Source organism: Equus asinus, chromosome 2 (genome assembly GCF_041296235.1).
Source record: "Equus asinus isolate D_3611 breed Donkey chromosome 2, EquAss-T2T_v2, whole genome shotgun sequence".
NCBI classification, from domain to species: Eukaryota; Metazoa; Chordata; class Mammalia; order Perissodactyla; family Equidae; genus Equus; species Equus asinus.
The window spans coordinates 120,878,801-120,897,402 of NC_091791.1; the positions used below are offsets into that span (position 1 = coordinate 120,878,801).

General features: G+C 38.1%; 2 protein-coding genes across 5 annotated transcripts in view; one reads left to right on the top strand and one right to left on the bottom strand.

Annotated features, from left to right (window-relative positions):
* Window positions 1–12,330, top strand: part of NIPA2 (NIPA magnesium transporter 2) — a 38,975-nt gene extending 26,645 nt beyond the window's left edge. For all 4 annotated transcript variants that reach the window (XM_070497155.1, XM_014829912.3, XM_044763491.2 and 1 more), the window contains 3 exons: window positions 4,963–5,053; window positions 6,197–6,357; window positions 9,928–12,330. In XM_070497155.1, coding sequence (XP_070353256.1) covers window positions 4,963–5,053; window positions 6,197–6,357; window positions 9,928–10,562 — 887 coding nt within the window. In that variant the 3' untranslated portion in view covers window positions 10,563–12,330. The remainder of the gene's footprint in view (window positions 1–4,962; window positions 5,054–6,196; window positions 6,358–9,927) is intronic.
* A 474-nt stretch (window positions 12,331–12,804) lies between these two features.
* Window positions 12,805–18,602, bottom strand: part of LOC106823927 (cytoplasmic FMR1-interacting protein 1) — a 71,552-nt gene continuing 65,754 nt past the window's right edge. Inside the window, 5 exon segments of the mRNA XM_070497117.1 lie at window positions 12,805–13,629; window positions 15,488–15,635; window positions 16,111–16,349; window positions 17,150–17,244; window positions 17,783–17,855. Of these exon segments, the coding sequence (XP_070353218.1) occupies window positions 13,465–13,629; window positions 15,488–15,635; window positions 16,111–16,349; window positions 17,150–17,244; window positions 17,783–17,855 (720 nt within the window). The 3' untranslated portion in view covers window positions 12,805–13,464.

The following is an 18,602-nucleotide window of genomic DNA, read 5'->3' on the forward strand; positions in this document are numbered from 1 at the left end:
TGAGAAGTTGCAGACAAATTCTTTGATGAATTCTAGAAGGAACAGACCATCTATAAGACATTTTGAGGATTATAGGGTAACTGTTAATATGAATTGCTCATTAGATGGTATTAGGGATTTGTTGTTAATTTTGTTAGATATGATAATGGTTTTGAGCTTAAGTTGTAAGTATCCTTATTTTTCAAGATAATGTATGTTAAGATAATGTGTGTTAGGAGTGAGATGTCATGATGCTTGTTATTTGTTAAAATATTAGCAGAAAGAAAACACATTTACTTTAAAAAGAAAAGATCAAAACACATTTGGGGGGCTGGCCCTGTGGCCGAGTGGTTAAGTTTGCGTGCTCCACTTTGGCAGCCCAGGGTTTCACTGGTTCGGATCCTGGGCGCAGACAAGGCATCAAGCCATGCTGAGGTGGCGTCCCACATGCCGCAACTAGGAGGACCCACAACTAAAAGTATACAACTATGTACCAGGGGGCTTTGGGGAGAAAAAAAGAAAAATAAAATATTTAAAAAAACAAAAAAACATTTGGGGAAATGGTTACATTTGTTATGTCTGGGTTGTTTATATATAACTGTTATTGACATTTTGTTTTTCTGACTATTTGAAGTATTTCATTACTGACCTTTAAACATTTAAAAAGAAAAATCTTTGAAGATGGATAGTATGTTTAAATCCAGGTATATCAATAATACCTTAAGTGAAATGCCCCAGTTAAAAGGCAAAGTGCATTGGACTGGAATGATAAAAAGAAACAACAAAAACCAACTGCATTCTGTTTACAAGATGCACATATAAACCATAAGGATAGAGAAGGGCTGAAAGAGAAGGACAGAAAAACATTCCTGAAGAAAGTTGAGATTTCTCTTATTGATACTAGGCAAAATATATTCAAAGCAACAAACAGTGCTAGAGATAGCTGATTATTTCTTAAAAATCAAAGGTTCAACTCATCAGGGAGCTTTAACAGTTCTAACTTTAATAATATAGCCTTGAAATATGCAAAGGAGCAGTTGACAGAACAGCAAGGAATAACAGATAAATTGAAAATCATGTGGTGAGGTTCTACTCCAACACTCCTAGCACTTGATAGGGCAAGCAGAGTAAAACTTAAAGCTATAGAAAATTTGAACAGCAAATTTAACAACTTAACTTAGTGGGCACATGTCACTAAACTCAACTTCAGATCTACATTCTTTTCAAGTGCATATGGACAGAGAGATGTGTGGAAATACAGAAATAGTATGTAACCCATGGTTCAAGAAGTCAGAATGGAAATTAGAAAATATTTTTAAAATATGCTTAAATTAAAAAGTATTTTAATACGTTGATGCCAAATACAAAATATCATAGCTTGTGGAATATAATTGAAGTAATTAGAGTAAAATTTATGGTTTCAAATAAATGTAATTGAAAATAAGAAACGCGAGGCATCTAATTCAAAAAAGAAAAGAATGGCAAAATAAACCCCCAAATTTAAAGGGAAGCAAATAAAGAGAAGAGCTAGAATTATTAAATAGAAAACAAAGGGCATTAAAAAGCCAACATTTGTGTCTATGGTCAGAATGATGAAATTGATGAACCTTTCATTGAAACTGATCACGAAAAGGTGAAGGTGGTATAGCTAAGTGATATAACTAGGGTTTTGTAGATATTACCATGATGTTATGAACAGTTTTATTCCAGTAAATACAAGAACAGAGATAAAATCGACAAATTTCTAGAACAATGAAATTTATCAAAATTGACAAGGATGGGGCCAGCCCAGTGGCGCAGCACTTAAGTTTGCCCGTTCCGCTTTGGCGGCCCAGGGTTCTCCGGTTCGGATCCCGGGTGCGGACATGGCACCACTTGGCAAAGCCATGCTGTGGTAGACATCCCACATATAACGTAGAGGAAGATGTGCAGGGATGTTAGCTCAGGGCTAATCTTCCTCAAAAAAAAAAAAAGACAAGGAAATAGAAAACTGGAATACTTCTCTAACAATACAGTTAAATCTATAGTTTTAAAACCTTTGCATATATTAAACCCTGGGCCCAGATGGTTTCATTAGCAAGTTCCAAAGTCATTTAAAGAAGAAATAATTGCAATCTTAAGAAACTTTCTAATTATAGAAAAAAGGGTATGCATTCCTCTGATCTTCTTAAAAAGGCTAGCATAATCTTAATACCAAAAGCTGACTGGCATAGAATAAGAAAGGAAAAATAGTCTAGTCTCATTCATGAACATATGTGTAAAAATCCTAAAAAAATTATACATCATGGGCAAGCTAGATTTATTCCAGGGATGCAAAGTTGGCATAATTTTGGAAAACCAATCACTGTAATTTACCACGTTAACATATTGAAGGAGAAAAATTATATAATTTCAGTAAAATTCAGCAACTATTCATGACTAAAAAGAAACCATTTCAGATTAGTAATTTAAGTGAATTTCCTTAATATGATAAAGGATTTCTAAGACAAAAAAATTCGAACGATCACAGAATAAACACCAAAATGGGGAAATACTGAAGGCTTTCTTTTTGAAACTGGGAATAAGCAAATGACCTCTCATCACTCTTTCAGTAGTTTACTGGAATTTCTAGCCAATAGGGTAATGCACAGGGGGAAAATAGAGGATTAGAAAGGAATATATAAACTGTTGTTATTTGCTGGTTATATAATTGTGAAAATATACAGACAAATTATAAAATTAAAATTTAGCAAGATGGTTGGATACAGACAAAACTCGGCATACAAAACTTAACTTTGTTTCTCTATATCATCAGCAAACAAAATGAAATGTTAAGATGTTACCATCTGCATAGAGTTTTTAAAAACGGGAATTAGTTATAAAGATGGGAAAGATTCCCAGAAAACGAAAATATTTCTGAGAAAAAGAAAAATTGAGGGCTATATCATTTTCATGGATTGAAAGATTCGTTATATGGGGTGGCCCTGTGGCCGAGTGGTTAAGTTCACATGCTCTGCTTCAGCGGTCCGGGTTTCGCCAGTTCAGATCCTGGGCGTGGACCCAGCACCGCTCATCAAGCCATGCTAAGGTGGCGTCCTGCATAGCACCACCTACAACTAGAATATAGAACTATGTACTGGGGGCTTTGGGGAGAAGAAGAAAAAAAGATTGGTAACAGATGTTAGCTCAGGGCCTATCTTTAAAGAAAAAAAAATTCATTATTGTAAAGTTGTCGTTTCTCTTACAGGTTAAATGCTATTCCATTTAAAACCCTAGGTGCTTATGTGGTACATAATAAGTTGATTTTAATATTTGTATGAAAATACAGAAGTCCAAGAAAAGCAAAGATACTCTTTAAGATGAAGTGGTGAAAGGATTTGTGCTACTGGATATCATGACTTATTATGAAGTTAACGCTAATTCAAGTCAGTATGATATTGTGCCAAGATAGGTACACAGACCAATAGAATAGAATGGGGAACCCTGAAACAGACCCATGGACAGTATATTTATGACATAGGTGGCATTGAAGTAAGGAAATGTGCTTTTCAGTAAATATTGCTGTAACAATCCATATGGATAAGAATAAAATTGGATTCTGACCTCATTCCATACATAAAGATCGGCTCCAGATGGTTCATAAGCTTGAATGTGAAAAGCGAACACTAAAGGACTAGGATAAAGAATTTCCAGAAAGACTTCTTATCCAAGTTGTATGAAGCACTAACCATGAAGGAAAATATTTTAAAACTTGACATCAAAATTAAGAACTACTTTTGGGTCAAAAGTTTAAGAGAATGAAAAGGCAAATCACGGAGTATAAAAAAAATAATTACAATGTTTTTAACCTACAAAAGATTCATGTCCAAAATATATAAAGAATTACCTCAAATCAATAAGAGAAAACAGCCTAATAGAAAAATGGGGGAAAAACTTGAACAGCTGCTTCACTGAAAGATTTCACTTAGCCAGTAAACACATGTAAAGGGGAAATGCAAATTGAAAGCATGATAAAATAATCCTGTTTCCTGGTAACACAGTAGCAAACATTTAAATCTAACAGTGCCCAGTGTTGGGAAGAGGGTGGGACAAAGGGAGCTCCCATACACTGCTAAGTGAAACTTGTCAAAACAGGAGGTGAGTGATCCTTTTATGAGATCATGTCCCTCCTCTGCATAAGATTCCCCAGTGACTTTTTCAATTCAGAGGAAATCCTTATCAGGACTCACAAAGGTCCTGTACCACGTGACCCTGGCTGCTTCTGACTCCCCGGCCACTCTCCCCCTTTCTTGCTCTGCTGGAGCCACCCTACCTTCCTTGAGGCTCAGACAAGCCAGGCATTGTCTTTGCTGTTCTCCCTGCTTGGGGTTCTCCCCACACATAGCTGCAGGTACATCCATCACTTCATATCAGACTGGTCAGTTTCCCTCAGAGCGCCCTTGCCTGGCACCGTGATCCTGCCCTCACCAGCAAGCACTCTATTCCTTTCCCTTGCTTTGTTTTTCTAGACAATATGTTTAAACCCTTGACACAGGTATTTTGTCTGTTTTCCCCACTAAAATGTAAGTTTTAGGAAAGCAGTATCTGTTTTGTTCCTTACTGTATATCCTGATCCTAGAACAGCATCTGGCACATAGTAGGTACCCAAGGATATCTTTTGAATATAAGTGTTGGGTTTTTTAAAAAAGCCAGAGAAAAATACTGGAGAAAAGTGCTTTCACATCAGTTTTAGCTGCTTTTAATTGATTTGTGCTTGTTATCATAGGATATAAGTATCTACTAACATTTCTTATTTTAAAAAAAGTAAGCATAAATTGTTTTTAATTGGTTTGGACTCTTCTAATGTTGATAATTTATAGGAGAACCCTTATGAATGGAGAAAATATGGAAATTACTAAATACAGTTGAAATACTATATAAAAATATGTAAATAAAATGTAGGCATTTCCATTTTGAGTAGATACGTTCCTATCTGAGAGTTTTCTTTTGTTGTCCATCTCCCAGTGGGAGCGGGCGAAGTGGCCAACTTTGCTGCATATGCCTTTGCACCAGCCACCCTAGTGACTCCATTAGGAGCTCTCAGCGTCCTAGTAAGGTAAGGGACTGTGCTTCATGTGTCGAAACAGCGGGCAGTGTTGTAGTCCCTAAAGAGTGTTCAGTACCATCTAATTACACATGTTCAGAATCATTTACATTTAAACAACCTTGAGAACTTTTTTTCTAATGCTGTGTAGTAATTTGCTTTTAAAAAGTTATCTTCTGTGCATGGGCAAACTGTCACTTTGTGCAGAAAATGCCCTTGTGTGTTGTCTTGTATTCAGAGCCAGCACTAGTTCTGCTTTGATTTCAATTTTTTTAATTCCAAAGTTATACTTGTCACATTTATCATTTGACACATGTACATTTGGTAGGTGGGGGTTGGTGCTGAATAGATTACTGTACTACAGAAAATCACGCATTGGGGCAGGGTTATGTGCCCCTGAAGACTGGCTTGGGGTCCTTGTTTGGAACGAGCAGTCCAAGACTTAATCCTATTTCCGGTATTTCAATGATTAGCCCAAAAGCTAAGCCCAGACTAAAGTCTGGATTTTGGTTACTATTCCCAAGTTGATTGCTAGGTAGGTATTGTTTTTTCAAGATAGCATGTATAAAAACAATATTATATGTAAATTATGCAATTTTTCAAGATACTATATTATATTATATATACTATATAAAGATATATTTTGGTACTTGTCTTTTACCCTTAATTTTCTCTATATTTTGCCATTATGTTTATAGGTTTATACTTTATTTTTTTTAAGACTTGGATAAAACTAGCTATGAAATATTGAAATGATAATTTAATTAATAGGCAAATTATATAGAATTAAATGAACATGTAAGAAGGATACATCAACCAGTAGGGATAAATTAAAGTTGAGCAAATTTTAAGCATTGGTTTGGATGTAGATTCTTAATTAGGATATAAATTTGTACCACAGTTCCATTTATTCTAAATTTCATATTGATTTCCTACAGTAGAGAGATGGTGACTATACTGGTTTTTGTATGATGAAGCAGATGGTTCTCTTAGAAACTTTCACTTTATGATTGTGCATTTTCTTTAGCTTGGCTAAAGAATCTTTATAAGCTCATTGTTTTAGTTTTCAGTAATTTAAATTCTGAGTTGTTTTAATATTTAAAATGAGAAAAATAGCTGATTATTTTAATGTTCTCCACCTTCCCCCCATTTTAGTGCCATTCTTTCTTCATACTTTCTAAATGAAAGACTTAATCTTCATGGGAAAATTGGATGTTTGCTAAGTATTCTAGGATCTACAGTTATGGTCATTCATGCTCCAAAAGAAGAGGAGATTGAGACTGTAAATGAAATGTCTCACAAACTAGGGGATCCAGGTAAGAAAAAAGAAAAGCTTTATTATTAGTCTTACAATATTTTACTTTTTAGTTTAGTTTTTGTTTTAATCCAAATTTTATGTGCATCTAAAGAGGCAAATTGTTCTACATGGCTTATTATGAAAAATAAGTTGTTCTCCTCTGCCAGCTCCTAACCCCTTGTTTCTTTTGCTCTTTAATGACGTGTCTCTAAATGTGTTTATACTGATACTACTTCTTGGCTTTAGGCATTATCTATTATATCTGTTACCTGTTGAATCTATTTAGTTTTGTTTAAATGACTTGTTTACATTATTATCACTACGTTTATTCTCGGCTTAGACATATAATACATTATGATTACTTTTCCTTTCTTGTTTGACTTATATTTTTCATGAACTACTAATTATCTTGTTTGCTTAGTTTTCTATGGATTTATCAGTCCATCTTGAAGCTCTTCCCCAGTGGTCTAATTCTGCTCTCAGTAATTTCACACAGCTTAGGTGTTCTTACAGTCTCATCTCTTATAGATCTCTCTCCGAGAGCATAGTTTGGCCTCAGTCTAGACTGGTATCTTGAGGCTGCCCACACAGTTGTCATCCTGGATTTTCCTCATCAGTATCCTGGGGGATCTACTTCACTTTCTGTTTCTTCTTGGATCTCTTGTCTCTTGGGTTGACTCCTTCATTTGGTGGAGCCACTCTTGTAGGAGACAAGAAAGGCACAGAAGAGATGAGACTTTTTGAGACCTTGTATATATCAAAATGTCTTTAATCTACTGTGATCACTTGTCTTCTTACTTCCAATATTGCTGCTGAGAAATCACACACAGTCGATTTTTCATCTTTTATACATGACTGATCTTTTGTCTTTGGAAACCTTTAGGGTGTCCTCTTTGCTGTCATTGTCTGACATTTCCCACTGACATGCCTAGATATGGGTCAGTTTTTATCCATTGTGCTAGCTACTTAATGGATCTTTTTAACTTGAAAATTCATGCCTTACTCTAGAATTGTGAATTACTCCTTTGATATTCTTCTCTGTTTTCTCTTTGTGAAATTCTTCTTCTATTGATTGGACCTCCTGAACTAGACCGTGAATTTTCTTACCTACTTTTTCCTCATATTTTTACCATTTTGCCTTTTTGCTCTACCTTCTGGGATATTTCCTCAGTTTTATCTTCAAGCCCTTGAGTTTTTATTTCTGCTATTATATTTTTCATTTCCAAGAGCTTACTTTTGTTTTTTGATATTTTATTTTTTTGTTGTAGCAGAAAACACATAACATGTAGTTCACACTCCCAGCAGTTTGCATATGTACAGTACAGTATTGTCAGCCACATGCATGGTATCGTGCAGCAGGTCCCTGGAGAGTCTTAGTTATTTTAAAGTTTTTGCAAACTTCAATATCAGGATTATTTGTGGGCCTGTTTCTATGATCTGTTTTTTCTTTTGTTTTCAGTCATTTAGTTTTGTATTTTGGCAGTTTTGATTGAATGTTGGACATAGTATATTAAAAAGTATAAAGGCTCTAAGTGATTGTTTTTACTTCAGAGAGCTTAAGTTTCTTCTGGCAGGTAAGAGTACAGCAGCCTTCAACGTGAAGTGTTGTTTAAAGCTTTGTTGGGGCCACTTTGCATTTTTCCTTTATTTTTGGTCCTAGCCTTTCTCGCTCTCAACTGATAGCCTGGAATGTTTACTTGGACCCTCCACCTCAGCGAGCTGTGAAAGCCAGTGTCTGTCTCAGCACCCTGAGACTGTGGGCCTTTTGCTGAGCCCTCTGGCCTCCTTACCAGGCCTTCCACTTGGCTCCTCTGATGTACGTATGTACGGCTTCTGTCCCCACGAATGCCTTAAGGGGAATAGCACACAGAAATTTAGCCTCATGTCTCTTCAGTTCCGTCCTTTCTGGAGTCCTGGTCCATTTTGTCCCAATTGCTTAGGCAGCCCAAAATTCCAGCATTTTTTTTTTTTTTTTTACCGAGTCTAGCGAAACTTCCACAAGCCCCAAGTCACCACTTTTTGCTGGCTTTTATGTCCATCCTTACTCTCTGCTCTGGAATTGGCACTTGCCTCAAGGGAAAATGTAGAGGTGAATGTTGGCCTAACCTCAGAGTGCTTCCTTTTTCTCCAGATTCTCCCAAGTTCTGGCTGCTTTGATTGCTCTGGTATTTTACCATTGTCTCTCTGAGGATATTAATGGTGGTTTTTATTGTTTTTGTGGGATGGTGATTTATCTGTTTTGAAGTTTTCCTCTGTCTACATGGAGCAAACAGAGGCTTTGCTTTTTTCTGTTTGTTTTGGTGCTTTTCTTGGTGATCCCTGGCTGCCTTCTGAAAATCAGGCTGGTCAGATTCCCAGCAACGTCTGCTGCTTGGCTGCCGGCATCCTGGGAGTTGGTGGGAACCAGGGAGTTAATGTCATAGACGTATGCCTTACCCCAGCCCCCTATTTTTGTGTAGCACCAACATACTCAGCTGGCTCAGAGTCCTCCAGTTCGCTGTGGGAGGGGGAAAAGTCACTCAGATGTCTAGAACTGGTCAGGGATCTGGGGTCTCATTGCTTATTGAATGGATTTTCAGCCAGGCTTTGTTTTCAGTCTCCCCTTCACCCTACTTCCAGAGGTACTTTGTATCTTTGGAGCATTGTGTTCTGCAAACTGAGCCACTTTCTAATCTTTAATCAGCGCTGATATGGGATTCAGCTTTCTTAAAGGTGCTCTATCAGTTATTAGTTATCTTCTGCTTTCTGGCTTCCATAACATGTTGCTATCATCTCCTTACCTGTTCTTGTTTTTGTGTGTTTTCTTCTTTAAAAATTCTGTTACTATTTATTTTATTAGAGTTTGAGGAGCAGAGTATATGTATGTGACTTCCATGCCTCAGTTTCCTCATCTTAAAATGCGGATGATAGTATCTGTTATTACAGGGGAGTTGTGAGAATTAAATAAGTTAATCAGTGCAAATTGCTGAGAGAAGTGCCAGGTCCACAGTGCTACCCTGTTGTCAGCCATTATCGTGCTGGGTTCTGTTCTCCACATTCAACCAGAACTCCAACAGTATTCAAGTTTTGTTTACTGATTTGCTCTTAATCCCTAGATGTCTAAAAAGTTTACCTGCTTTTGGGACAAATTTGATTTGTAACTCTTGTTCTTTTTCAGTGGCTATAAGTTGTTGAACATTCAAGGTCATCTCGTGATTTCTCTCAAGTTTCTGATTGTTCTCTTGTATCTGTCCTTGGAGTTAGTGCACTCCAGTGAGTGGGGAGTAGTGAGATGTTATAGGACAGATGGCTGTGAATTAGCCTGATTTCATTTTCTTTGATAGAATTATCATGAGGCCTAAAATGCTACTTTAAAAATGTTAGTGATATAACAATTTGTGAATGTGAAGCATAGTTTAATCTTCCAGTGTGTACATCTAACTAAATTTTTATGAGTGTGCTTTTGCTAGGAAAGCAAAAGAAAGCTGATTTTTATGTTAGGGCCACACCTTTTCTCCTTCCTATTGAGTTAATATTTTGTTTTGGATTCTCAGTTTTCTTTTGGTACTTAAATATTTGACTAAATATAACTTTACTTTGCCTCCTCCAGGTTTTGTGGTCTTTGCAACACTTGTGGTCATTGTATCCTTGATATTAATCTTCGTGGTGGGACCTCGCCATGGACAGACAAACATTCTTGTGTATATAACAATCTGCTCTGTCATTGGAGCGTTTTCTGTCTCCTGTGTTAAGGGCCTGGGTATTGCTATCAAAGAGCTGTTTGCTGGAAAGCCTGTACTACGACATCCCCTGGCCTGGATTCTGCTGTTGAGCCTTATAGTCTGTGTGAGCACACAGATTAATTACCTGAACAGGGCCCTGGACATATTCAACACTTCCATCGTGACTCCAATATATTACGTATTCTTTACAACATCAGTTTTAACTTGTTCAGCTATTCTTTTTAAGGAGTGGCAAGATATGCCTGTTGATGATGTCATTGGTACTTTGAGTGGCTTCTTTACAATCATTGTGGGAATATTCTTATTGCATGCCTTTAAAGACGTCAGCTTTAGTCTAGCAAGTCTGCCTGTGTCTTTACGAAAAGACGAAAAAGCAGTGAATGGCAATCTCTCTAATATGTATGAAGTTCTTAATAATAATGAAGAAAGCTTAACCTGTGGAATTGAACAACACACTAGTGAAAATATCTCCCGAAGAAATGGAAACCTGACAGCTTTTTAAGAAAGATGTAATTAAAAGGTTAATCTATAATTGTGTTATAAAGTGAATTTGAATATCAGAATGTGTCTGAAAAAGCATTGTTCTCAATGTTCTCTAGAGACAATCTTTTTTTTTTTTTGAGGAAGAATAGCCCTGAGCTAACATCCGCCACCAATCCTCCTCTTTGCTGAGGAAGAGTGGCCCTGAGCTAACATCTGTGCCTGTCTTCCTCTATTTTATATGTGGGACGCCTGCTACAACATGGCTTGGTAAGTGGTGCATAGGTCCGCGCCCAGGATCCGAACTGGCAAACCCCAGGCTGCCAAAGCAGAGAGTGCGAACTTAACTGCTGTGCCACCAGGCTGGCCCCTAGAGACAGTCTTTTTTTAAGATTTCGCTAATTCGGACCAAGAAATTACTTTTATTTAAATGATGGTAGCTCACTAAAATTACCTCCGTATATGGCCAGTTCCTATTAACACTGTATTATTGTAGAGGTATTTTAAATTTTTCTTCACCAAAATCTAAAAGCACTAATGACAGTTTTAAGTCTATAAAAATGCTTTATTTTTTCACTGGTGATGAAAGTCTAAAATGTACATTTGTCATCCCCACTCCATCAATCTCTGACCATTTTAAGGCTTTTTGATTTAAAAAAAGAGCAAAATTATCCCAACACATTGTCCTATGACTTACCCTACCTATAAAAATGACTCCTGTTTGATGAATTCTTTTAATTTTCAAATGTTAGCTTAAAAGAATATCAAGTTATTAAATGAAGGAAACTCATTTACAAAACAAAAAAGGGTAAGAAATCGCCCCACCAAAATATTTCCCAGGCTGTGACCTGTCACCACACACATTCAGTGGCCTTCCTAGATGACACTTGGTTAAACCAGTGCTGGTACCTGGAACCTTGATTACCATCTTAGATCAGCTCTTGTACTTTTCAATATATTTTCATAATGAGGTATTATGTCATTTAGATCTTCTAACAAGTCTGGGAAATAAAGTCAGAAGACTAGGGTAATTTCTTAAATTTAGCTCATGTTATAATAAAAAGAAATTGAAACAAAGTTCTTTTCTAAGTTTGAATGCTTAGAACAAACTTAAGATGTTTGTAAAATATGATTTCTTTGTACCAAGTATTTTACTTAGCTTAGGAGTTCATTTGGACCACTATATATATTGGCCTTTTAAAAATGTCCTTGAAGAAAAATGTTTACAGACAATTTCAAATGTATGCAAAAAAGGTAGACTACTATAATGAACTCTATCCAGTTTCAGTACCTATCATCATAGCAATTAATTGGCCTTAAAAAAAGAAAAGTTGACAATTTCCAACTGGGCAGTAAGGAAGAAAACAGGCTTGTTCCTACTCTGCTGCTTCTGCCCAAGGTCACACAGCTTGACCCCGTAGTGTAACCAGCCACCACGGGTGCCTCACTGTCCTTGCTTTGAGCAGGCAAGAGCCTCCCTTGGTAGATGGCACTAACAGTCCACACACAGCTCTCCACTGGCTTTATCAGGGCAGAGTTGACAGTCTCCAAGTTTTATGAAATAAATTCCCCTTTTCCTGGTGTTTATTATTGACCCTCTAAGGAGGCTTTTTCTGCCTCCCCCCATGTAATTTTAATACCACAGATAACACTGTATATTTGTTGATGTGCTGTATCTCTGTGCTTCATAAATAATAATAGAATGAGAACCAGTTTTCACCCTTGGGTGTAATCATGCCCTCACTGAGAATGCAGAGGTTAATAATAATAAATCTTAATTATTTAACATAGCACTTGAAATTGTCTTGTACATAACTCTTTACCACATTTTATTTGGTTTATAATTCTTACAAAACTCAGTAATATTAATTATTTAAAGTGTTTATCTTAAAGTAATTTCTCATCATATTCTATACTTTTAATATAGAGTGAGCACAGATACTGCCTCTTAATCTGTAGCAGAATGCTGGGCCAGGGTGATTGTTCACATACGAAAAAGAACATTTTTAGGTAACTTTAAACAAACAGTACAGTGGTGTAATTTACAGACTTTATTTCCAGTAGCACGTATGATGCTCCTGGTTTGGTGTTCCATTTCCAAAGCCATATAGAAGTTACTCCCCATCATGATCTCCTCCTTTCTCGCAAGGCTGCAGGTGACCTAGACTCAGACCTCCTGGCCTGGTCTGTGCACAGGGGTAAGCAGAGGAAGGACCTTGCCGAGACTAGGGCACAAATCGTCAGAATAAATGAATGAACACAAATAGGTTTCATTAGTTTTATTTCTGTAACATTTAAGTTATAACTCACAAATCAGGTGTTGTCACAACTGCATTTAGAAGCAGAGGAATCAAGTTAACTATGTTCTGTAACACTGACACCAAAAAGGGGGAGAGAACAATGACTTAGAAAAGGTTATTCATAAAAGACCATCAGAAAAAGCCCTAAATAAAAGCTAAATAATTAACTATTAAATTTAATTCTAATCAGTAACAGATTTTATTACAATTAGCTGGTATTAAGTTTCTTGCTTAAGTCCATAAACCTTTCCCTAAACATTACTTATCCTTTGCTAAGGGATAAATGGATGAACTCAGCAGCACTTCATGACTTAGCTAGCTGTTGGAACATTCCACAGAAAAATGGAAAATAATTTTGTAAGAACCTGATGGCAACAATCAGCAACTAATATTCTCAGACTTTCTAATTATCAAAAGCATATACAATTTTACTCTAGAAAAATAAGTCAATTTTATAAAATTAAGCTTTTGGATTGAAAAGCACCCCCTTTAACAGGTACAGAGATACTGAAAAATAGTCCCTAAAAATCTTACTAAATAGGGTATAGAAAGAGAAACATGCCCTTATAGTTATTAAATGCAGTCAGCACTGAGACTCTTCAAAAACAGGTGAGATACATGCCCTCAGCTGCTGGCCAGGGACTGGTGGATAGGTGGCTGAAAGCAACGAACGTGCTCCACAGGTGTGCTCTCTCCATCACCTGACTTCAAGTACTTGTCCAAGATAGTGATTATCTCATCATTTAGAATCTGGAACTTGCGAATTCTTTCTACCATCTTCTTTAAAGGCTACAACAGTTAAAATTAGGATGTTTTACTATTAAAACATATTTTTCATGTTTTAAAATGTCAAGATATTCATATTTTCTCAGAAAAATTATGACAAATTATTGACACACACCGTCTCTTTAATGCAACTACTGGAACAACGAATATACTTTGCATTTCTCTGTTGGTTTCATGCTACTAACTAGATTCCCCCATTTGTACAACTTACAGACTTATTCATTCAACAAATAGGTACTAAGAACCTGTGCTAAAAGCTGTGATTATAAAGAGGAAGATGATATGGTCAGTGGAGAAAGACCAGTAATCTAACACAAGTTTTAGATTTCCAGTTATTGTGGATAGGACACTTTGACAGACTCTTCTGCTATAACAAAACTGCATACAAAACACACACACGAAAACAGAAAAAACTTTAAAAAGCATTGGTGATTCTGCCTATGCAGGAGGTAAAGCAGAAGCCAGGACTTCCTCAGGGACAGATGCCACCAGTAGCAGTGGGGTGAAGTTGGATAAGCCTGGGCTGTAAGCAAGCCAGACTATACCTAGAGACTCCCCATGAAGCCAGGACCCTATAATTAGGCTAAAGTGGTCCCTAGTTGGTAACGGCCCTTGGAGATGAGAAGCAAATGAAAATCTTGGGAGAAAAGCAATCCAAATTAAGTTCAAACAAGAGCTGACAAAAAATCCAACACACAAGGAAACATTTCATAGTTTTAGATGATACCTCTCAAGGCCTCAGATACTAGAACTAAAAGATATAGAATATAAAATACATGAAATGTGTAAAGAAATAAAAAATGGAAAAAATTCAATGAAGATAAAATGATCAATTACCACCAAGATATGAAGAAGAACCAAACTGAACTTTTAAATATAAACTAACGATTTTCGAAAGTAAAAACAGTAAACACAGAGCTGAAGTAAATTAGTTAAGAGAAGAAAGTACTCCAGGTACACTTTAGGGAGCCAAGGAAATGGAGGTGTAGGAGGTAAAGAGTGGCCTCTCAAAGATGTCCATGTCTCAATACTTGGAACCTGTGAACATGTTCTTTGGCAAAAGGGACTCTGCCATGTAGTTAAGGTTACAGAGAGAGAACCCTGGATTATCCAGGTGGACCCAATCTAATCATATGAGCAGAGAACTTCCTCCAGCCGGAGGCAGGAGAGATGTGGCAGAAAGGAAAATTGAAAGATGGGAAGTGTGAGAGGGACTTGACTTACCTTGGCAGGAGGGGGGCCACGCAGAAAGCATGAGAAGGGATGTGGGCTAAACAGCTATCAAGGAAAAGGGCACCTCAGTCCTCCAACTGCAAGGAACTAAATCCAGCCAACCACCAAAATGAGCCTGGAAGCAGATTCATCCTCAGGCTCCAGGAGCCTCCAGCCCTACAGACACACTGATTTGGGCCTTGTTAGACTGTACACAGAGGACCCAATTGAGCCATGCTGTACCCAGACTTCTGACAGAGAGAACTGTGAGATGATAATGGATGTTGTTTTAAACCACTACATCTGTGGTAATTTGTTATGAGGGCAATAGAAAAACTAATATAATAGTATATTAGTATATAAAAAACACACTTTGACTACAACAAAGGAAGCCAGAAGACTGGAATAGTATGCCAATAATCTGAAAAGGCTGATCCTATAAGGCTCTATAATATCAAGTAGATCTAAGTTCCTTGAAAGAGAAGGAAAATGGAACAATTAGTATTCTAACTTCTAAGCTACTTTACTTATCGATTATATTTAGATTCATTTTAGAAATGAAAACAAAACTTATGTACTGGGATAAACAACACTCCCAGAAAAACTTTTAATAAACAAAGTATGCTTTTTTGGTGACACTTCCACATACCACGTTTTTGATAATCTCATCTTTGCCATCATGTTTCTGGACTTTAAGTAGATGGTAGCAGAAATCCAGTACAGCGAAGCGCCGCTGTTGCCCAAGAAGTACAATGATCATACAGCCAGCCCAGTGGAGCCCATCACCAAAACACTGCCTGGAGACAAGAAGCAGTGAGTAGACGGGGTGATCAATAAAAAATTATGAAGTCTTTCATGAGTCTGTCCCAGATGTCAATGACCAAGTCATCTGCTGGGAACAGGCCAAGAAGGGAATGCTGAGCAGCAGGTGGTGGGTCCCTGTTTTTGGTAAACACCTCTTTTGGGTTCTTCTGGCACACTGTCTCCTAAACTTCTTTTAGATCGTGGACCCTCCATGAAGAATGACTTCAGGAAAACTGGATCCCATATCTAGAAAAATGCCCACCTGACTTGCATAAGTTTTCACGGGTTCAGAGACTCCCAAAAGCCTAGCCCTGAGTCACCTGGGCATCAAGTAAGATCTTCCACATAAGTGGCTTTATAGCAGCTCAGCAGATTTCTAGTCTATTTCTAGAGGAATGCGGTCTTCTGTGTTAGCCCATCGCCAGCTTCCATTGTTCCCACCTCCCTGTCCACTGAGCACACACTTACTCAACCGTAAACTCGTGTGTTCCGACGGGAATGCAGTAGACAAACTGCATGGCGCTCCACAGTCTGTGAAACTCAACACACTCATCCACATGCATGACTCCATTGCTGGGCAGAGGTCCACGCCAGATGGGGTCATCCAGAAAGGTCCGGATCCGAGTCAGGATGACTTCAAACATAGACAGGCCACAGCAGAGACGCTCCTTTGTCAGCAAGTCCCCCTCTCTTGCAATTGCAATTTGCTGTAGGAAGGACAGAATATTGAGGCCACGACAGGAGGCAGAGTGCTGAAACCAAACTACTCTCGTTTTGATCTGACTTACTGGAAACTATCTTAGCTCGCAGAAGAGGACTTTTAGAAATAAGCACCAACAAAGTAAATATGTCAGCTCTTACCTATATGTCTTACAAGATTAAACATATGTCACAGTCAAGCTGTTCTCAAACGGGAGTGGTTTTGCCTCCAGAGGACATGTGGCAATATGTGGAGACATTTTTGTTTGTCATAGCTTAGGGTGGGTCTAGTGGCATCTAGTGGGTAGAGGCTGGGGATACTGCTAACCATCCTAGAGTTCATAGGACAATCTCCATAACAAAGAATTATGTAGGCCAAAGTGGCGACAGTGCTAAGACTGAGAAACCTTGATCTAGCTTAAAATGCTACAGAATCATGGAACTCTACCCTGATACCTTGCCTCCTATCTCAGAGACTCCCACTCTCTTCTGTTCTTAAAAACCTATAAAAAGCCTTCTTCATGAAAGGATGGACAACAAAAACCAGTGACATTGTTTACATCTTACATGCCAGGTGATGTTCTAAGCCCTTTTACGTATGTATTAGCTCATTCAAACTTCCCAACCACCTGTGCCGAGGTCTCGTTAGGAAACCCCCCCGAGACACTGAGGCCTGAGTAGGCCCCTCAGCTCATGATGACTTCTGTCTGGGTTTCACCTACAGCCTGTGCTCTCCAGCCCCAACCCCCCGATGACCTGGTGTGGATGCCCAGCTTGCAACAGAGACAGCTGTCACTGCAGACATTACCTGAGGGGTCCCCAGTCTCTCAATCAGAGGGACGAGATGCAGCGGGGCATATTTTGATTCTAGTCTTTTCATTTTGGCATCAAGTCTCTCCCCCTCTGCAGTGGAAAAAATATTTTATACTCTGTTCCTTTGTATGAAAAACAATTGCAAAAGGTTAATTTTGTCAGAAAAAAATAAATGACAGATTTTTAAGTTAGCATCATACAGATTCTCTGGAAATTCTTTCACAGAACTGGCTCATCTGAATTTTAATTCAAACTGACAGAATTGCTTTTCTGTTCAATATTCACTTTTTAAAACTTACTGGAAATTACAAAAGTGATCAAAAGGAGAGACTAGTACAATGAACCCTCTGTGCCATCTGCTGCAATGATTATCAACTCACGCCACTTGTTTCATACTCAACACCCCAGTCCCATGCTATCTGGAAGCACATCCAAGACATATCATTTCAGCCCTAAATATTCCAGTTATTCAATACTCGTTTAACTACGTTACACTACCAATTACCCCCAGTTATGACTGAGTTTGCAAACTCAAACAAAAGTGGCCTTGCGTTCTCTGGCCACACAGACCATGGTCACCACTGCAAAGGACAGTCTAGAGTCCCTAGTCAGAGGGACACAGGCTCACCTTTCACGTGGACTCTTGGGAGAATGTTCTGAAAGGGTGCTGCATGCAACAGGTCACATACTTCTTCTAAAGACTGAGAAAGAAAGAGAAGGTTCCATCAGGAAGTTTCTCTCACAGTAAAGACGGACAGACAAATCTGGTGCTGAAAACAAGGTACATCTTTGCCATTTAATGTAAAATAAACACTGTAAGCAGCACCATGCAACAGAACTCTTTGGGATGATGGAAATGTTCTACATCTGTGCTGTCCATTAAGGTAGCTGCCAGGCACATGTGGGTATTAAGTACTTGGAATGTGGCGAGTGCACCTGAAAAACGGAACTTTTAATTTTATTTACTTTTAATTAAATGTAGACATAAGTAAAATCCAACATTGAATGTGGCCTTTGTTTTCCAGGATTTATCAGTCTGGCAGCCCTACCTGCAAGTTTGAGACCAGCCCCTTAAGAACCAGAGTTTATAACAAGACACCACGGCAGAGACAGGAAGAAGGGCGCTTCCTCTGCAAACAGTGCAGGCGGCGGAAACAAAGGGGCAGCATCGCTTTTGTACGCAGCATCAACTCATTCCCCTCAGAGCCCCAAACAAAGTTCTGGACAGTTGCCCTGAACCTGTAGCTGGATCAAAAACTCCTTTAACGAGGTATAAAACCCTACACTATACAAGGCTCGTTCTCCAGAATAATGCAATGTGGAGAGAAAATTTACTTCAACATCAGGGGTTGCAGAATTCCTAAAAACCCACCATGAGCCCAAAGATGGTCTAGAACAGGGCATCCTTCCAGAGTCTCAGGGCTCTTATACCTCAAGGAAGGTCCCTT